At 39.0% G+C, this 21945-nt stretch overlaps 1 protein-coding gene across 2 annotated transcripts in view; it reads right to left on the bottom strand.

The window, feature by feature from the left end:
• The window catches only part of SLC7A2 (solute carrier family 7 member 2), a 64417-nt gene that overhangs the window by 6817 nt on the left and 35655 nt on the right, over positions 1–21945 (bottom strand). The window contains exons 2-11 of one of the 2 annotated variants that reach the window (XM_035004148.1): positions 15213–15603; positions 14577–14732; positions 12269–12434; positions 10951–11084; positions 9691–9913; positions 7653–7792; positions 4638–4740; positions 3052–3257; positions 1865–2031; positions 991–1099 (exon numbers count right to left, since the gene is read on the bottom strand). In XM_035004148.1, coding sequence (XP_034860039.1) covers positions 991–1099; positions 1865–2031; positions 3052–3257; positions 4638–4740; positions 7653–7792; positions 9691–9913; positions 10951–11084; positions 12269–12434; positions 14577–14732; positions 15213–15588 — 1780 coding nt within the window. In that variant the 5' untranslated portion in view covers positions 15589–15603. Of the gene's footprint in view, positions 1–990; positions 1100–1864; positions 2032–3051; positions 3258–4637; positions 4741–7264; positions 7402–7652; positions 7793–9690; positions 9914–10950; positions 11085–12268; positions 12435–14576; positions 14733–15212; positions 15604–21945 lie in introns of both variants that reach the window. The other variant, XM_035004149.1, reaches the window with a different exon arrangement.

Raw genomic sequence — 21945 nt, 5'->3', positions numbered from 1 at the left:
AATTGAAATTGAATTAATTTCTAGCCAAAGCAAACAATTACATACACCAGCATGAACTTAGGTTCATTCTTGCTAGGGCAACGGGAGGACTGTCAAAAAGCACACTCTTCAACTCTTCAGGTGACCCAAACCAATGCAGACTTAGTGCTCCTTTCTCCCTGCTTCACCTTACAGACATGTCTGTTCACATTTTTAAGACAACTGCTCAGGGCCTGGGTGGCTCAGTCCTTAAGCATCTGCCTTCAGCTCAGGTCATGATCCCAGGGTCCTGGGATCGAGCCCCACATCAGACTCCCTGCTCCGTGGGGAGTCTGCTTCTCCCTCTCCCACTCTCCCTGCTTGTGTTCCCTCTCTCTGTGTCTCTCTCTATGTGCTGTGTCTCTCTCTGTCAAATAAAAAAAAAAAAAAATTCTTAAAAAAAAAAATAAGACAACTGCTCAGTGCTTTAGTTACACCAAATGTAAACTCTCATTTTCTAACTCAATTTTCACATGGGAAAGGAATCATAATAAAAAACCATGTAGTAGAGATATAAATAAGCTCACTCATCTTATTTAATGCTAAATCCCAAGGTTCAAATAATAAGAAATTTAGATAACAAAAGAAATTTTTTGCTCTTAGCTCATTCAAAATGTCTTCAGAAATCCACTGGGACTGGAAAGAACTGGCTTTGGAATCAGAGTCTTGCACTGCCATCCACAAATTCAATCCCTTGACTTTTGGAGGCTTTTTTGGTCACCCATTAAGTTGGAGAAAAAGAATCTACAGGGTTCTACAGGATTCCTGGGAGAATTTAATTTAAAAAAAAAAAGGTATCTGAAAACATTTGGAGAAGTAAGGACTCGGATGATCTAAAATTTGGGAAACGAAGAAACTGGCAAAAACCCTTTATTTCCAAGAAGGGGGAGGGGATGCATTTCTGTAATCACAGAGCATGAAATTGGGAAGACAGAACCATGGCTCAGAAAGCTAAAACATTAAAAAACCTACCGAGTGCCATCCAAATGCTAAATCTTATCCAAGTGTCTGCGCTCAACTGGACCATCAGGTAGATGTTCACCAGGATGCTGAAGGCTGGCAAGAATGGTAAGAAAGGAACCTAAGGGGGGAAAATATCTTCTTAAATGTACTCAAATTTGGAAAGTACATTCCTCAGACTGTTTCAACGTGGTGACAACTATTTTGACATATATTCTTTCACACTGTGTCAGTAAGTTTATATTCTTACAAAAAGGACACCCAGAAGAAAAAATCATTCTTGTAGAGTCTACTAAAGGGAGTGTCACAGTCTATACTACTCAAGTGTAGCCCAAAGCAACAGGGGATTTCTCCGGCCCGCTAACATCCGTATCATCACCAGATGCAATTGGCAGTAGGGTTTGGTTTAGATTAGGGTTCCCTGGTTTCATTCAGATGGCAACAGGGCATGCCTCTGCAAGTCTGGGTACACACGGCATCTGAGAGGGATCCTTCCAGGAAGCTCTCTTCAAGTCCAAACCTGCTCCTCATTCAAATCTGACAGGATAATTATAGCAGAAGGGCTTTTGGTGGGAATAGTCTTCTTGCAAGAGGACTGAATTTCTAAAATAAAATATTCTACTTATTCTTTGATACTAGAGATTACTTGACAAGAAATTTGTTTACCATTATAGATAATAACGCGATAGGAGCATATTCAAGTTTTTGAAAAGCCATGTAGGGAGAATCCTTATGACAAAAAGAACATCTCAAAGAACTGCGACACTCTTGTTCTTTACTGGTTAACCTCATCAGAAGTGTCTTTTTCTCTTTTTCTTTTTAAAAACAACTTACAAAACTGACACACCAGATAATATCGAGGATCTCTAATGCTCATTATTCATACCATGAAGGCTACTTTTTGCTGATTCTGGGGCTGCCTCCAAATGGTGAGCACAACGGCAATGCAGAGAACAAGAAACAGGACAAGAAGAGCAACACTCCATGCTTCTAGCCGGGCAATCGCTTGGACTCCGTAAGTGGTCAAGATACTCAGGCCCAAAACAAGAAATGCTGCAAAGGTGAGATATGCAGGTGACACAAAATCAGCAGGCACATTTCACTCAGATTCCCCTGGCTCGAGCAGTCTCTTGTGATAAGATATCAAGGTCTTCCCATGGCCTCTTTGTCAAATACTACGATTCTTCGTCTTCATTATGGGAGAAAATGGCTGTTTGTACCGATTTAAGAACCACCGCTCGCTTACTCATGACTGTCTCCTCCTCCCCCCTCAGCGCTACCAGCCTGCTTTTCCTTCCTACATGTCATCAGGCTCCTCCTTTGCTACATTCTCACACTATATCGCATGGATTGAACGTGATAATGTCAGGGGTGGAGATTTTCCTTTTTTCAAATGGGAAACGGCAAGTCTGTCCGTGTTCTGCTCTTGTAAACACTGTTCACGCAAACAAATAATCTGTGTCTTTTTGCCCTCTTTCAGAAGGGGATATCACCACCCACCCATCCTATTCCTGACCATCATGTCTGCACTCAGGGTCCCTCCTCTGTGCTCTAGAGAAGCCTCTACTTCCCTTTGCTTGCCACCGATAATCCCGTTCCTCAAAGCCCAATGAGAGCAAGGACCATCTTTCTTGCTATCCCAAGGGCTCCACAGAGCTCTTGACACGTTGATGGTGCTCAATGAATGTTGCTGAAAATATGACTGATTATGTAACTGTGAGTGAGCAAACAAGATGTTCTGTATTATCTCCCAGTCTCCTTCCTGGCAGGTCTTCCTGGCCGGAAGCTTGCACACAGGGAACCCCCTAACAGCCACTGAGAGGGACCAGCTCTGTACAGAGGCCACTCACACCTCGGGGAACTTCTTCCTTTCTTCCTCGATGACAGGACCCATGTATCCTGCTACTATATGGTCTCAGCTCCTAGCGACCGGTTAGGTGGAGATTTCAGGGCTTGGGGCAGTGGCAAGCATATGCTAAGGCCACGTAAGACCTTTGTCCTCTCTCACATCATACCTGCTCCACCGACGCACACCCGGGGCCCTTCCTGGTGGACACAGCGCAGAGGACTCACCAAGAAATCCTACCAGAAAGCTCACGAGAGAAGACGACTGCTGTGTAGGCAGAGCCGAGGGGCTGACGAGGATGTGCAGGCTGAGGCCTTGCCCCTGCAGCATGGCTACCCGCGACTTGCTCTTCGAGGCAGCACTGCCGCATGACCCCAGAGCTGCTTTCTCAGGACAGCATTTGGGCTGCTCATAAGATAAGCCGGGCTGGTACCTGGCCCCAAATAAACAAAAGTCTGTGTCTTTATTCTCAGACAGACACTTGGCCCAAAGGAAGCAAACACCGAACACTTGAGGTGAGACACCTGACAGGGTCCCCACTGGGGCAGTGAATTGACCCTTCTCATGACTCGCGCCCCAGAGTGGGCTGAGCCAGGCCACAAACCTGCTCCATGAGATATCTGCAGCACCCCTGAATTCCCCCTACAGTCATTTACTTGCAGAGTTACATATAAGATGCAGAAGGGAGGGACCTTTTCACCCAAGGCAACTGGGACTACAGGGGGATTAGCTTGGAAATATCTGCGTCCAAAGGAAATGCAGTTCCAGAAAACAGCACAGAAAGTCTGGCTAAGCAGCAGCCTCAGAATGACACCCGGTCTTCAGGTTGGCATCTGCTGCCTCTGGCAGTCTGCCTCTCTGGCCTCACGTCCCTCAACTTCCTCTCTCAGTCCTCCAGTGTAACCCTGACGAACTCCGTTCCGCCCCTGCCATGTCCCTTTCTCGACGTATCCTCTTCTTCTCCAGCCTCCGTCAGGATACTGGCCCACTTCACCTCCTAGGCTCTGCCCCACCGAGGACCTGCCCCAGTCCCTTCACTGTGGTCTCTTTCCCTCTGAGCAGCCTTTACTTAAATTTAAAAGTAACATTTGTCCTCAGTCTAAAGAAGAAATAGGGCTCACTGAGAAAAAAAAAATACACAAAACATACAGAAGAAAATCAAAACCCCCCACAATACAAACCCAGCGTTAATCACTGCTAACATTTTGGCACAATTTCAACCAGGCCTAAGTGCATGTATGTGTATATCGATGCAAAATGACTTCTTCGTGTGAAGTTATGTTATAATTTAAATAAATTCAGACACTGCATACAGCTTTGCTGAATCAGATACATTTCTCCACATAATTAAGTATAACTAAGAAAAAGAGTCCACTGAATAAATGTACCCTTATGTGTTTAACTATTCTGCTATTGATATTCAGGCTCCGTTCAATTTTTTCACTCTGGTAAATTACCTTTTCATAAACATCCTTTATATATATCTGTGTATGCCTCACCAAGTAAAATCTTTATTATAAAATCTTAGCAGCTGAGATACTGGGAAAAAAACTATAATATTTTTAAGTGTTTTCATACATTATAAGAACTTGCTGTTCATATAGATTAAGCCAACTTATTACTAATTATCAATTGTATTTAATTCTTGGCTAAGGACTAAGTACGTTTATTATACTTTACTTTTTTTTCTGTCATGGCCTCTCACCTCTGTGAGACCACTAGCTCCTTGGAAACAAGGATGGTGAGTCCTAATTTTCTTTATTCCCTGGGCCCCACACGACACACACCCTTGAGAACCAACGAGGACACTCACCTGAGGATGAGAACACACGCAGCAACCAGAGAGTAGGCCAGAAGAGTGCCAATGGACATCATGTCCACAAGTGCCTTCAGGTCAAAGAGAAATGCCATCACAGCTATTGGGAAAAGAAGAGAATGGTAAAAAAAAAAAAAGACCTATGACAAAACTCCATACAGTTGATAACTTCCAAGTCAGGGACAACTGGCATTTTTATGGTTCCAGTATCCATGATAAATCAAACAAACTATAGGAAATATATTTCTCACAGCTAAAAAGATGACCCTTGGGTCATATAAACTGCTAGTAAAACTTCAAAAACCCTCAACCATCTATCAAGTATAAAACACATTCTACTTTGATTATTTAAAAAATATTGGCCTGACAAAAAGTGAAAACATTCTACGACAGAATACTCTCCTTTGATGTTTCAAAAGAAAAACATGGCTCAGAAATACTGGCTAAGTCTTTTTAAAACAACGATTAAAAAATTCAAACAGAAGATCTTTCATTATAGATGTTACATAATCATTTCAACTTCCATCTGCATTTTGAGTTATGCCACACACGAAACAAAGTAATTTCCAGTTAAATTACGTTTCTGATAGAGGCAAAATTCTACATTGGGTAAAACTCCACACTCCGAGAAGACTGACTAGATTTGAGAGATGAATCGATGTCTCACACTCAAATCTCAGTAATGTTCTGACGCAAAATATACTTTTCCATTTGAAGAGTGAACTTGCACTGAGCAATTTTTTCTCCATTGAAACATCAAAGAGTGATGACTTGACTTGCCCACATAGTTGTCCCCTATCGTCCTCAGTAGAAACACCACATTCCATTCACATGCTGTCTCTGTGATCTCAATTTATCTTTGATCCAATAATCCTCTGAGACAGAGGAAATTATATAGGTTTAACCAAATGCAGTGGCCAGAATTTGACTGGTTTTGACCCTGAGACCAGCAATTTCACAAAGTCTGACCTGATAAGATTATGCTCCTCATTTTATAGACAGGCTAACTTAGCATGGTGACAACTATGAGGGGGCAGTAGAGTTCCAGGTAAAGTCTATCTGTACCCTACTTCCCCATGCTCCTTCTACAATATCACACAGTTTCTTTAAATACATCTCATGCCTTACTTTGAAAACCTTCTGTTGCTAATATACTTATATATTAGATTAAAATTACAATATGTTTTGTAAGAACCACAAGTAGCAAAGTAAGTTCATAATCCACACGTGAGTTATTGCAAGCATTATTCTAGACAGGTATACACAGGTAAAGACCGGACACACTAAAATGCAGAACCTATGCCAAGACAGAAGAAAATGATTAATTATCCAGACAAGCTCTCTGATCTAAGCTAAAAACGAGCAAAGTAAGGTGAGGGAGTACAAATAACAAAAATATAGTATTTCAGAATGTTAAAAAAAAAAAGCCTTCTGCTACAATTATCTTCTGTTAGCTATTAATGTCAATATTATTAGGCTGCCAAATCAAATTCTTCCTGAAGAAAGAAGGATATATTTTTTAAAGCTCTGAATACAAAATAGAGTATTACCGGGCAAGATTTCACTGGGAAAAAAAAATAAACGTTTTTATGGAATAAATAAAATGTGTGATCCTTTGTCAGGATTTATAAACTCTTTTTAATAGCATAATCCACTGTTTAATAATAAAATGGGCTTTAGATCATCTAGTGCAACCTTCATTTCATGGGGGCAGAAATCTAAGCACTAAGAAAATAAGGGACTTGACCTTCTAATGTATGTCTAATAAAGTGCCAGATTTATTAGAAAACATTGACAAAGTGAAGTTGCTGAGGCAAATACTTTCCGACTCTGAAAAAATACCATTTCATATATAATTAAGCATTATCATTCTGTAATTTCCCCCAAATTCAGAATCTCAACCAAGTTATCAGTGTTGGATTGAATTTCTACTACCAAAATAGCTTTAAAAAGCTTGATGAAGTCTCTCTCTTGCTTTCTCCAACAGGACCTTTACGGCCATTCTCTCGGTCTGTAGAATCTCTTGAAAATTTCTGCATGGAATAAGAATCTGGCCAACGGCATTTTACAAAGACGTTCTGACATCCCCAAAGGTGGGCATCTGGGAGTTTTCTTTTTGTTTTCTTTTTTTTTTTTTTTACATGAGTTAAGTATCAAAACTGTTGAAAGCAAAAATAGATTCCTAGTGGGGTCTAACAGGAAATAGTTGTTAGTTAAGTCTTAGAGAACCGCGGTGGTCCCAGATGTGCATCTAGATAACCCCACACCAAGGACAGTGATTACGACAGCCAAGTATCAGTTACCCTGACATTTCTTATACTTAATTAAAAATGAGTAAAAATACAGTGAAGAACCATTACAACCCTCTGCACATTTGTTAGAAACCCAAAAGGTTAAAGTAACAAAATAGTAACAAAAGTCCCCACGGGTCAGTTAAGAATGAATTTCAGTAGACCACCACCACCACCACCACAGTTACCAGATCCCAATTCTCATAACCTCATTTATCAGTGATTCTTTTTCTTAACTTACATGCACAGCAAGCAGACCCTCTTTATAAGTCCATGCATGCGCATAAAATGTTCAAGGCCAATGTTGAAGACTCCTGTGTTTGTAAAGCTTACCAGAAATGACCCCTGCCGTCAACGTGGCAGCAACTGGTGACTGCCTCTTACTCACTCTGCCAAGAAATCTAAACAGTAAACCGTCCCGGGCCATGGCAAATAGAATTCGGGGTAAAGGAAACATAGAGCCCAGAAGACTAGAACAGAAAAATTCATAATCCACACGTGAGTCATTGCAAGCATTATTCTAGACAGGTATACACAGGTAAAGACCGGACACACTAAAATGCAGAACCTATGCCAAAATAATTCAAAATAGGAAAACATTCACAAACAAGTTATTGACCTTTATGTAAATAAAGACAGAAAACTGCCTAACTTTGCATTACTCTTCAGAATCCTTGATGGAGAAAAGATCCCCCTTTTCTTAAAAAAAGTCAACTCTCACCTGCCACTGCACCCGATGATAAAGTAGCAATTATTGGTGTCTTCGTTTTGGAATTGATTTGAGCTAGACATTTGAAAAGCAACCCATCCTCCGCCATAGCATAGATTACACGAGGCATTGGGAAAATGGATCCAAGAAGACTGAATAAAAAGCAAACACATGCAGTATGGCAAACACATTCATGCAAGATTACATCTCAGAACAGAAATTAAGTATTTGGATAAAACTCAGCGTCACAGCTCTGATTACGAAGTCTTGTTATTTTTAAAACGTGTTATGATTGGGCATTTAAAAATATTTGCCAATATTTACCATTGTGCTACTTATTATTCTATTGCAGACATTTTGCCCAGCACACTTACCAGACTAAGAGCAATACTGCGAGTAATTTATGCATGCCCACAAATTATTACTGAATTAAAACTAAGTAATTAAGACTTAAGAAAACCAAACCCAATCGTCTCATTGAGGCATTTTTAGTGGCCATAACTCAGAAATTAAAATTCCTAAACTGATATGAAATTAAAGAAGGGATTAGGTTATTTAATTGCATGGTATAGTCACTTCATTTATTCGATAATTACAAACTTCTTCTATTTATTTTATCATTATTTTTCCTCATATAGCCTGATATTTCATCAAATCAGTAATAATACCCAGCAGCATAAGATAATCAAGAGAGAAAGGGTAAAAAAAAACAACAACTCACTGTAAATTTAGTACATAGAAGTAGCCACGATTAAAAGTCAGGAACAGTGAAATTTAAGAAAACGCCCTTTGCTTTAGATGTTTCGAATTTCTCGTGTGTTTGAGATGGCTGCACCATTCCATACATGACTTAGTTATAAAAAATAACCATTAAGAGAAAATACGTAAAATATTTTATTTTAAAAATTCATTTTCTTTATCTTTTGATAAAGCTGGGTTGAGCTTGGCCCTGAATAAATCTTTGTCCTTCTATCTTCTTAAGACCATGATGGCATGATGTCTTCATAGTTCAGATTCTTGAAAGTACTTGAAATTATTCAGAATAAACCTCAAACCTCAGAAGAGCAGATGGCTGAGAAACCAATGGGGGTAAATTTCTAATTGCTGCTTAATATTATCTTGAATGGAAAATAAACAAGACTTTGAGAGAGAATAAAAGCTAGGCTGATGAATTCTATAAAAAGATTGCTTTTTCCAACTTTAGACTTTCAAAAAATTATTTTCCCTTTAAAAAATTAGCAATTAGGCAAAGAGATTAACTTTCTCTTTGTAAGAATGTCCTACGGGATACCGTGGTATAAACTAGAATGAAATATCTTATGGTCCCATGTTAATTTGAAATGTGAGTAGCTCAGGGAACCTGAGAAATGAATTCTCAAGTATTAAAACAAGTCGCTACTGCAAATCTGCGTACGTGAGCTGCAACTACTCTTTGCTTTCCACATAGATATCATATGAACTTCCACTATTAATTTCAGAACAGTAATTTCTATTTCTAGACCAAATTCACTCTGATGAGTACCAAGAGAAAAAGTCTCAGTATTTCACAATAAAAAGACATTATACTGAACAATGTCACAGCATATAGCCCCCGGTCACATAGACACGATACTAGTTTAAAAGGCAGCAGAAAATGTCAAGTCTGCACCTAAGGTCTTGGCTGTCTGTAGCACTTTAAGTAATTCCACAGCTGGCCCGGACACAAGCTAGTGTAAGCATCCTACCGTTTTATAATACATACATATATAAATATGCGTGACATACATGTACGTGTATGTGTTCGGGTGTACCAATGCTATATACATTTCTACTGAAGCTTGGACCGTCATTATCTTGAAAAACTGACTTCTAACTGATGGGTGAAACAGTTTTTATCACTTAAGATTTGTATGTGGCAATTCTGGTCAAACTATTCAGAGAAGACACAGTTGCATAATACATTCCTTATACAAAGATTACTTTTAAAACCTATAAAAGCAGTTCTTTAAACACGGACTACTTGGCAGTATTGCCCACAGCCCCAGTGTCAGAGGCAATGAGATGGATGTACCTTGTTGACAAAGCACAGAGGGAACCCGCAGCAACAACGTATTTGGCGGGACCCCATCCAACATACTCAAATGCTACCGGAAGCGGGCTTTTCTCATCCAGGAGGTAGTATGGCATCATAAGTGTTAAAGCTGCAGAGACTCCAAAGTAGGCCATAAAGCAAACAAGCAAAGAAGTCACAATTCCAATAGGAATAGCTTTCTGAGGATTCCGGACTTCTTCACCTAAGGAGATATAAACAAAAGATTTGCATCTTTAATGAACCATTAACAGATACAACATGGATTCTTCTTTTCCTTCATAGTCATTTCACTCTGCTCTTGTGCCTTCTGTTTTCTTAGCTTGCTCCATGTATTCTACATGAAATTTTCTCTCTTCTTGAGAGTACTATGCTATTATACAAAATTCCAATTTCTAGAGGCAAAAAGAGAAAGCAAGAGATCATGCAGGTCAGTTTCCCACTTCTAGAAAGAAAAGACATGCTAGCTATACCTGTGCTAGTAAATATTTCAGGATAGTATGGCGGTCTTAATCTATTCGGAATAGGATTCATCCACAGAAATTAATGACTGTCATAGCATTCTGTGGACCCTTAAATAGGAATGCTTCCATAAATACGAAAATAAACCTTTTCTTACCCAGTGCATGAATTTATATTAAACTCTGGCTTCAACACAAAAATAGTCCTTGAATCTAGTAAGATTTGGCACTTGAAGTGTCCCCAAACGGCCAATTGCAAGGCCATACAGTAATATGAACCCAGAAGAAGCATTTAGAGAATGATTCTGGCACGATTACTTTGTTGTACAGGATAAAGAGAAAAGAAATGCCACAGTCTATTTTGTCATACTAAAGAAGAGACAATTTACAAGCGTGATCATCATTTGTTACTCATTGTGATAGTACTGGAGATTACTTCCAGACTGAAGGTTAAGGACAGTAATTACGACTAACATTTATAAAATACTTGACAGCTTGCAAAGAATCTTTTATGTGTATCGTATCTTAAGTAACCTTCATACCATGAGCATGAGGGGTAGGTCCTGGTTCTCCCCACTTTACCAATTAATGGAAACCAAGGCTCAGAGAGTTTCACGAAGTTTCTTTTTATCATATACAGAAGGTGTCACGGCTGGGGCTGGAACCAGCCCGTAGTACCCCAAATCCCACTCTTTCCTTGACCCTCTGCTGCCACCAGTGGGTACTCCTGTAGAACAAGGAACACCTTTCCTTCCACACGGACCCAAGATTCTTCCCTTACCAGTTGTTGCAATGCAGTCAAATCCCACAAAGGCATAAAAGCAGGTGGCAGCCCCAGCCAAAGTTCCCGCAAAGCCATAAGGCATAAAGCCACCAGCCCCATAGATACTCGTTCCATTTTCAGAAGGCAGATCTCTAAGGAAGAGAGCAAGCATAATGCAAAGTCATATTCACAGAAAACCATTTCTTGGAAGGCTATTGTGTTCACCAGCTCTTTGAAGCTAACCAATATAAAATTAAATGGAAATCCTGATTTTTCTTACCCTGTCTCAGGGAGTATAGTGATGTTCCCAACAATGGCACCCTCTTGGGTTGTCAACACTCAACTGGAGGCTGATCAATAAGAGCATAAGCACAAGGCCCATTTCCACTCTGGCTAGAACTCACAGCCAGGCAGGACTGTGAGAGCAGAGACACCATATATGGGCCCTGCTCTGAAATAAAGACATAAAACCTCTTCTCATGGACAGTTGGGCAGGTTGCACATTTAAAAATTTTACAAATAAGACATTTGAAAAGATGAAATCGAATTCTCTATTAATTATTAATAGAGATTAATAATATTGAAGTTGGATGTTTTATTACATGTTAAAAATTGTATAAAACCAGAAGTTCCTAATTTTTTGCTTCAAAAGAATGGCTTCAAACAACGTATGTAAAGAAAAACATGCAGTGATACTTCACGTAACAGACATTTCTGTAAACTTACTTTATTTGCACATCAGAATATTAATATAAATCTTATGATGAAACCTTTTATATATAATTATTACTAATTTAATTTTCGAGACTGCCAGGTTAAAAGCAAAATGCAGGAACAATTCTGCTTATGCAACCAATGACGTTCTCCAAAAATCAAGGCCTGAAAATTACTAAGAGGCTGGAAGAATGCAATGAAACCAAAGGGTCCTCCCAAAGGAAGAACTAAGGGATGCATGACTCAAAGAGATCCACTGTTTTGCAAGGGTGGCAAAGCTTTGGAGGGGGAAGAGGCATCCTTCCAGTGGTCAGGATCTCACTCCTCTCTTCTCCTATATCTCCTGCACAGCTTGAAGCCAAGAACGAGCCACTGCTTGGCTTCAGATAGCTGCTCAACAGTGAGCACACTTATGTATTTATGTTTGGGGGGGAGACTGGAAGAAGAGTCTTGGAATAGACCAGACCCTCAGAAATGTCTCCACAGCAAAAAAAAAAAAAAAAAAAAAAAAAAAAAATTGAGAAGCACTGTTATAGAGGAAAATGTAAGACAAGAGCAGGCAAATTAAAAACAAAGACAAAAACACATTCAAAATAAGAAGGGAAAAGCCCAAATATTATACCTGGCACTCGCTGATATATTTTTGAGAAACTCTTCACTAATCTTCCAGTTTGCCACATTTCCTTTCACAAACCCAGCAACCATAACGAAGAGAAGGACCAGGATATTAATAGCTGTGAAGATTTTATTCACCCAAGCGGATTCTTTTACTCCAAAAGATAAAAGACCTATGGAAAAAAGAATGGGTATTTTAATTTTTTTACCCAACTTTTAGTAAGAGCAATGGCATTTTGAGGCAGTTACAGGCTTTAGGATATTATTTTACCGGCATCCATGTATTTAACTTACATTTATCCCTTTCTCTTGCAAGTTCTGACTCACCTGTCACAAGATGTCCCGAATACAACCAACTTGGTTGCCGAAGGCAGATGGTGCTCATAGCCTGGAGACACCACATTCCAAGAGATCAATAAATCTAGTAACTTTGATTCTTATTATCAGTGGGTAGGTAGATATAAAGTAACTGAATTTTAATGCAATGCTGTTCTAAAAAAGCCAAGGTCAGTGGCTGCAAAATTTTGAAAATAAAAGCTCAATCATATGTCTGCTTAATATGTACAGAATACATAAAATAATTCTTCAACTGTCTCACCAAAAAAGATAATATTTTTTAATCGATTCCCATGTTAATAGCTTTATTTTATATTCTGATTGTAAAAGTAATCAATTTCCTTCCTTTTCAACTTATTTGAAGACCCAGCAAAAATATGAAGGGAATAAAGATCAAATATAGTCTCTTCTCCAGAATTTCGGGCGTGCACACACACGCAGACATACATACACATTTTCATGCTGACAAATAGATAACCTCATTTTTAACAACCACATACTCTTCTACAATACGAAAACACTATAATCCCTTATTTATAGACTGTCAGGTAACTCTTAGTTTCTTACAACTATAAATAGTACTGACACCATCATCCTTTATATAAATATCTTTGTACACTTTCTAATTATTGCTTTAAAATAATGTTCTATAAGGTAATACCATATCAAGGATATGTCCTTTCATACAAGGTTTTTGGTTCACATTGTCAGAAATATTCTCCAAAAAGTTTGGCCCCATTGAAGTGGCACATTTTTTTCTATTAGGTTATTGTATCAATTTGTAAGATTTATTTATATAATTATATATATATTTATTTATATAATAATGCTGTAAGCTCTCTGTCATGTATTGCATATGTTTTTCCCAGTTTATCATTTACTTTTACTCTTAGGATTGAATATATATATATGTATATATATATATGAAAGTTCTAGAACATAAATTTATATATATATATATGAAAGTTTTAGAACATGAATTTTTTCCTCTTTAGTTTTTACCTTTAGAAAGATTTTCCCCAATATTAACTCCAAAACATTTACAAGATACACACTGATATCCCCATTTTATGGATGAGCAAACCGGGTCACAGAAAGATTATGCCACTCGGGCGCCTAGGTGGCTCAGTTGGTTAAGCGACTGCCTTCAGCTCAGGTCATGATCCCACGGTCCTGGGATCGAGTCCCGCATCGGGCTCCCTGCTCTGCAGGGAGCCTGCTTCTCCCTCTCCCACTCCCCCTGCTTGTGTTCCCTCTCTCGCTGTGTCTCTCTCTGTCAAATAAATAAATAAAATCTTTTAAAAAAAAAGAAAGATTATGCCACTCAATGTTCCAAAGATAGTGAGTGGCAAAGTAGGACTGAAAACCTGGTTGTTCTGATTCTAATTCCTGTGCCTTTCTTTCTAAACTACTATGCTACATGACTGTAAAATATGGGAAAATTCTAGCAACAAGTATGTTTGCCTACATAATGTCTACATTAAAAAATGACAGATGGTTTGAATATGCTTCCTTTTCAGCTAAATAACTACATTACATAGATGAAGGCATGAATAGACAGAAATTCTTCTAGAAATAGTATGCTTGCAAATATCCTTAGTTGAGGCTAACAAGATAAAATAAGGCCAAAAATTATACATTCTTCCTTATTGAAACTTCACTGCCGTTCCTGCAAATCTCCAATTGGTATTATAATGATGTGCCTTATTTTATTCTTTAGTGCATTCCAAGTATCATTTACTTAGAAGTGTTATTTTTACTGTTCCACAAAATTTAGATTTATTTTTAAAACATGTCTATCACATAAGAAAAAATGTGATTCCAGCCAGTGATGAGGCCCACAGATACCCAATAGTAACCTAAACATATAAATATGCCACCCTGTCTTGGGAACTCAGTCCCCAAATCCAGTGGTAACTTATTTTCCCGGGATAGTTAGTCTGGCTCATCTCAGGGTGGAGCGCAATTGGCTTCCTTACCTGCTAGAAGTAATATAAGGCACACAGCAAAGAAGTCAGGATACTCTGCAAGGCCGGTATAATTCATTTTGAAGTATGTCCTGAAAAACTGGCCAATCTGTTTGCTAAGAAGTTCATCAAAGGTGCCACTCCATGCTCTTGCAACACTTGATGTACCTTCCCAAAACACAGAGCATTCAGAGAATATACAGGTCACTGGGAGAAGATGAACATAACATCCTTTGCTACTCTGTTCTAGGATGAACACGGTTTAGTTCAGACAGAATTGAAAATTTGAATCACATATAAAATTATCTTGATAATTTTCCAGTTCTACATTAGTAACCAATCACGTCCATAAGTGTGTAATCAGCTAACTTTATCTGCATTAAAGAACTATGGGTTTTGGTTTTTTTTTAAAGCGGGTTTCCAAACTCACTCAGAAGCATATTCAGAGATGAAGCAGAATCACTGCATTTTGCAATTAGGAGACACTTTAGAGGTGAGATAAATGGGACACACAGGGATCGAGTAACTCACTCATGATCACACAGTCACTAACTAATGCAGACCTACAAGGATCTCTGCCTCAGGAGTGCTAGCTCTACCATTCCACACAGTAGATTGATATATATATATATATTTTTTGCAACATACCTATCACATAAGATAAAATGAGATTCCAGCCAGTGATGAATGCCCACAGCTCTCCAACAGTGACGTAAGTGTACAAATACGCAGACCCAGTCTTGGGAACTCGGGCCCCAAATTCAGCATAGCAAAGGCCTGCCATCACGGAAGCAAGGGCAGCAATGAGGAAGGACACCACGATACTGGGGCCAGAATCTGCTTTGGCCACCTCTCCAGCAAGGACATAAACCCCAGCACCAAGAGTGCTTCCAACCCCCAGAGCAATGAGGTCCATGGTGGATAAGCAGCGGCATAATTTGGAATCTTCTAGACTGTCCAGAGTGACGATTTTTCTTCGGATCAGACATCGGGCAAAAGAGAGCGCAGCTCTGCAGGGAATCATTCTGAAGAGAGTAGCCTGGGGAAGAGAAGGGAGGCGGTTAGAAGCACTTCGGGAACCGTCATCCCTCCAAGGATTGACCCAGCTTCTCAACAAAGGTTCAGCACCAGCACCGTTCTGTTTTTGTTTTACTTGTTCCTAGAAATGCCACCTAGAGCAATCAGAGAGAGGGTGGAAGAAGTCAAAGCTGTGAATTTCTTAGAGTTCACTAATCATACATGGCCTTTTAAAAGGGACTGCAAAGAATGGCTTCTTTGGGGAACAAAGGAGTGGAAGCTTTGGGTGATTCAAAAGATTTGCCATTGTGGTTCATTTGTGCCGCTACAATTTTTTTTTTTTAAAGATTTTATTTATTTATTTGAGAGAGAGAATGAGAGAGAGCACATGAGAGGAGGGAGGGTCAAAGGGAGAAGCAGACTCCCTGCCGAGCAGGGAGCCTGATGCGGGACTCGATCCCAGGACTCCAGGATCATGACCTGAGCCAAAGGCAGTCGCTTAACCAACTGAGCCACCCAGGCGCCCAAGATTTTATTTATTTATTTGAGAGAGAGAATGAGAGAGAGAGAGCACATGAGAGGGGGGAGGGTCAGAGGGAGAAGCAGACTCCCTGCCAAGCAGGGAGCCCAATGCGGGACTCGATCCCAGGACTCCAGGATCATGACCTGAGCCGAAGGCAGTCGCTTAACCAACTGAGCCACCCAGGCGCCCCTGCCGCTACAATTTTTAAACATTGGCTGACAGAAATCTCTTCCAGGACATGGCTCATTTGTCCTCGCCACAAACACGGGAATGAGTTACCTCATCTTTTCTTCAATCATTCATCTGACTCCTATTTTTTACACCTTATTACATGCCAGGGATTGTGCTAAGAAATATGTCTAGAATGGTGTGCTGTGTGTTTACGGTCTCCAGCATAAGGGGCTTGCAGTCTAGCTATTGTCTACTAGTAGGTAAAAGACGCCATCATTAGGTCTGTTTTCATTTCAGTCTCTTTCATTTTAATGTGAAACCATGTGAACCTTTTAGAATAAAAAAAAACTCCCCCCGAAACATACTTGGATTTTTCTAAATAAAACTGCTATTCAGCGATGCTCTGAGTATGAATTTGTAGTAAAACACACATGCTTATTTATATTTACTTGAGATTTCTAAATAGATAAATAAGCCCCAAGTCCATGCCAAATATGATGTGTTCTTTTTTAAATGGAATGAATAAGATAGAAAGACATTCTCCCCATACCCTACAGGCCCAAACAACCTAACACTGAAAAAAATTATCAGGTTATAAAACAAAGCATGGATCCTAGTAAGGAAAAAAATATACACGCATTATAATAAAAAGTCTGAAGTTAAAAATGCCGAAATATTAACCGTGATGATCTTTGGGTGGGGAGCTAATTTTTACTTCTATGCATTTCATAGAATATGCATTATATTGCTAATATATATTTCTAAATTATCTCTAGTAAACATGTACACCTTACATGCAAAAGATCTATAAAAATTAAAAAACCCTACATGGCCTTGTCTATAGAGATGTATAACTCAGCAGACAGGGAAATAACTGAAGAATAGGGAATATAATAGTATATGCAGCTTATCAGTCAATAAAATTAAGCATATTTAACTTTCAGAAGTTCAGAGTCATGTTTGCCACTTCTGTTGTACAATGATGGACAGAGATGTTATAGTCATTATCAATAACCTGACCTCAGGAGGTCACAGCTTTGCATCTTCTCTGAAGAACTTAGAGCTTTTTATCCTATAAAATAAGCCCTTGAACATTTCTCATCCTTCCTATCTATAAAAGACAACCATTATTAAAATTATTGTATTTGAAAAATAATAAAGATGAATTTTCTATATTAAATCTAAATGACTTGATGCTGATAAGAGACACAGACATTTCTGGACTAGGAATAATCCAGTTTTACACTAAACCTCGTGGAGAAAGCTAGTTCCCTGAACATGACTCACGTATCAATGTAAATGCAAGCGCTTGACTTCAAAAGCAGCTAGCTCAAAGAATGTGGAGAAAAATCCCACAGATACAGGAAAATGAGTGAAAGGTTCCTTGACGGTAAAAATAAAGTGTTACACATAGGTGTCGTCCACACCACCCGACAGAGTGCCGAGCCAGGCACTTCACAAATACTTGTTGAAAAATTTGCAAATACACATGACATCTCCAATTTTGCCAATATTCTAGCTTCCCAAGTCAAAACCTAATAATTCTCTAAATCAAATGTGTGTCAATTTCTACCCCTACCTAGCCCTTAAAGAGCTATATCTCAGATAACACAACCAGAAGGGAGAAAGTGATCTGCTTAAGAACGAATCAGGAAGTGAAAAGGTGAACTTATAGAAAGACCAGATGAGATGGGGACAGGGGAAGTGAAGGCATTTACTAAATGCTGACCTTCCGGATCATTCAAGTGTTTTTATACAGAGGTGTGCAGAGATGAAGTAGGGATCCCTGCCAACTGAAAAGTGCTCAGAAATGAAGAACCACTAAATTTTAGTAATGATTTAGGATCATGTGAGAATGGGGACATGTCATCTACAACTTTAGGGAAAAAGTGATAGGCAAAATGAAGCACCCCTGTTTGTCACTTAACCAAATGAAACACTCTTTTTTTTTTTTTTAAAGATTTTATTTAGTTGAGAGAGAGAATGAGAGAGAGAGAGAGAGCGTGCACATGGGGGGAGGGTCAGAGGGAGAAGCAGACTCCCTGCTGAGCAGGGAGCCCGACTGATCAAGCGGGACTTGATCCTAGGACTCCAGGATCATGACCTGAGCCGAAGGCAGTCGCTTAACCTACTGAGCCACCCAGGCTCCCCAAATGAAACACTCTTGATAAAGTACTTGGTCAACCCCAGATTTTATGAATAAAAGATGCCAATTCTGCAGCTACTACATACTGAAGGGGAAAGAATCTGGAAGGAAGCAAGGAAAACTAAGAAAGGTGAGTGGCAGGATTGTGGGGGAGCTTTTATTTATTTTTTTAAATTGTTTTTTTCTGGTAATATGGCCACAATGTTGTTTGTGAAATTTCTAAAAAACAAAACAAAACAAAAAAACGCACGCAAAATCCACCATAAAAATGAAAGGGAATAAGCCAGCCAACCAATACTACATACCTCTTAGAAACGCGAAAAATAGGGAAAATTTTATAAACAGTTACCCAAAATCAATACATGAGTGACCCTCATCTTGTCAACAGAAAAATGAATTTGCTTCCTGTTTACATAGGAAGCAGAATGGTTTGCAGAAATGTATAGCTTTAATCAGATGAGATCTGGTAGCTACTGCCTCTTGTGTATTAAAAATGGAAGGTATTTTATGTTCAGTTTTTCTACGTTGCCCTGAGGAAATACAACAAAGCTGCCACTTGTCAGGCATTCATTTGCTTTGAGTAACAGAAACGCATACGTCAGAAACTCTTCCAGAATGAACAGGTTACACAATGTCCCTTGCAAACAGCCTCAACTACGCGCACCTATCTGATAAAATACTGATTGCAAAAGCTATGACACAAAACCAATTTTGCAGAAATATAATGGGATGAGAGAAAAGCAACGTAAAAACATCCTGGGTCAACTTAATGAATCATTATCAAACAAACATATATTAAATCCTGGCAGGTATATAACACAGTGTTTAGTCAATAAAGAAAAAAGAACCCTGTGCTTTTGTAAATTATGTTTTTGTGGAGACCGACTGATTTAGGAAGGTAGAATGGGCAACAAGGGAATGAGGGAACAAAAGCTTTTGGTACTTACTCTCAGTGATAGAATTTGATATTTACATATATTTATAACTTTTCCTTTTCCTAAAAAGATAGGCTCCTTATGGGAGATGGTTATGATAACTTTATCACACTTCTCCAAGTTATTTTCATTGCTGACAAAAAAAATCCATTCATACATATCCTTTGACTCAGGTCTGTATTCACTGTCTTGGCCTGGGCTTTGGTGGGTTGTCTCATCAACAAATAATGATGCAGGGAGAATATGCAGGAATTTTGAAGGTAATTCCATTGGTCTGGAGGGCACAGTTTTTCCAAGAGCAGACAATGATCCGCACCATCATATCCACAGTGCTCTATTGCTATTGTGACCGAGGATTATTATTTCCTCCAGAAATATATAGTAAAGGACAAACATCTAAGCTTTTGGAAAAGACTCTTGAAAGAAAGCTTAGATCTGAAAATGCTATTAACCAAAGGAGGGTTAGGAGAGATCTACCATATACCCTCTAGCAGAAAAATCTCTGAGTGAATTTAATGAACTCGATGATACAGTTAGATCTTCCTCAGTCCCTCCCTCACCCCTAACCCTAAGTATAACTGTTCCAAGACACCTACCTCCCTGATGGAGTCCTATTAATTCTTGCCAGAAAGCTAAATTACTTCCTCAGCAACTTGGAATCACCTCCTTCTCAAAATTCTCCAACCCAGGCTACAAACTTGACAGTAGAGAATTTTAGGTCAAGTAAATTCCTAGCTCCGAGGATATGATGATGCCCCAGAGCCGACTTCCCTTCAACTAACCACAGAAATCTTTTAGAATCTGCTAAATACAGTCAAAAGTCAATCCTGGATTTTCACTCGTGTTCAAATGTTTGATGTAGTATTTAGTCTCATAGAAGTGAATCTTTCCTCTCCTCCCCTAAGTAAAGCGAAATCTCACACATAATACTCTGTGTCAGTATCGCAGGCCCTGACAATAAATCTTACAGGAAAAAACAGCTGCAGCTAGACAGTGGGGTGGGCCTTCCAACAAATCCTCAACAAATTAGCTGCTCAGAAACCACTTTTTCTTGCCTCATTTGAATTGCTAGTTTCATGATGAGACAATCTGCATTTTCAGTTTCTGGACTGACAGGGGGAAAGGAATTAAACCTTGTAAAGAACTGGGATCTCTGCCCCATTGTGATTTTCTCTCTTCTGAACTAGAGCTTTGGGGTTTGCAATCTCCAAGCTCAGTGTCAATTATATTTCTACAAGTTTAAAGCTCAAAAACATATTTTCAAATTATATTGTAGGTTAAATAATTTAGCAAAAAGGAGAAGAGGGATACGGACATAATACCATTAAATTATTGACTTTCATTCTTTTTATGTATGTTTAAGAGATTAATTTCTCAAAAAATATATTGAAAATATAATGCAGGATAAGAGAGCATCGAAAATGGTTAACTGTTCACTTTGGTTAGTAAAAACAAAAACAAACAACAACAAACCTTTGCATTCAAACCTAAAACATTTCTTTTTTTGAGAAACAAAAATACTTTTTCATATACATTTCATTTACATTTGGTCCAAAGCTTATCTTTTCTCCAAATCAAATTTTCTGAACAATATCTTCTTCCAGAATTTTCTCCAGATAGGTGAACACAATTCAGGCCAATAATCAACGTAGCAATGACATTTATATTTTCTTCCCTTTTATATCAAATCAGTACTATAAGGAAGTTAAACTATTTCATAATTCCTGATACAAAATCCAGACAGAGACAAGCATCTTTCCTAAGGACATCCAACAAATAAATGAACAGCTGATAGAGTTTGCAAAGGTAGCTGATACTTTACAGTGTGAACCCATTTATCTTTATTTAGTAAAGGCAAAAATCCAGGAATAAGGTATCCCTTGCTGTTTCATTGAGATAGATGCAGAGCAACTAAAAAAACATTAAGTTTTCCACGGGCGCCTGGGTGGCTCAGTTGGTTAAACGTCTGCCTTCTGCTCAGGTCATGATCTCAGGATCCTGGGATCAGCTCCGCACGGGGCTTCCTGCTCATCGGGGAGCCTGCTTCTCCCTCTTCCTCTGCCCTCCCCCCCCATACTCACTCTCTTTCTCTCAAATAAATGAATACAATCTTTAAAAAAAACCTAAAACATTAAGTTTTCCAGCTTCAGTTTTTAGGGTTGGAATAGAGGGGAAGTAAAAAAGAAAAGAAAAGAAAAGAAAAGAAACCAGAGTCCTCAGCACCTTGGTAACCAGAGTATCTGCCCAGTCAGCGTCCCACTTCCACCATCAAGGATCTTGGTGGCACGCTTCGGCACCAGACAGATGCGCATCCCCGTTAGGTATTAGCAATCTCTGGCTAATAAATCACTCTGAATGCCAGAGGGTACCACCTGTTCTCTCTCCCCTGGCAGCTAGGGAAGGAAGTTTGTCCTCTGCTGGGCCCTGTCATCTTCTACGTACCATTTCCAACATGAGGAGAGGCCCTTTCCAAAGTGATTTCACACCCGTCACAAGTCTGTAAGTGCTATACTAATAAAACTAACATTCGTTCAGCATTTCCCATGTGCCAGGTATTGATCTAAGTCCTTTTAGTTTATTCCTTCAAGA

Source organism: Mirounga leonina, unplaced genomic scaffold, assembly GCF_011800145.1.
Source record: "Mirounga leonina isolate KUSES-001 unplaced genomic scaffold, KU_Mleo_1.0 Mir_128, whole genome shotgun sequence".
In the NCBI taxonomy this organism is placed as follows: Eukaryota; Metazoa; Chordata; class Mammalia; order Carnivora; family Phocidae; genus Mirounga; species Mirounga leonina.
Note: the sequence above shows the minus strand (reverse complement) of the source record. Positions and strands in the feature narration are given on the sequence as shown.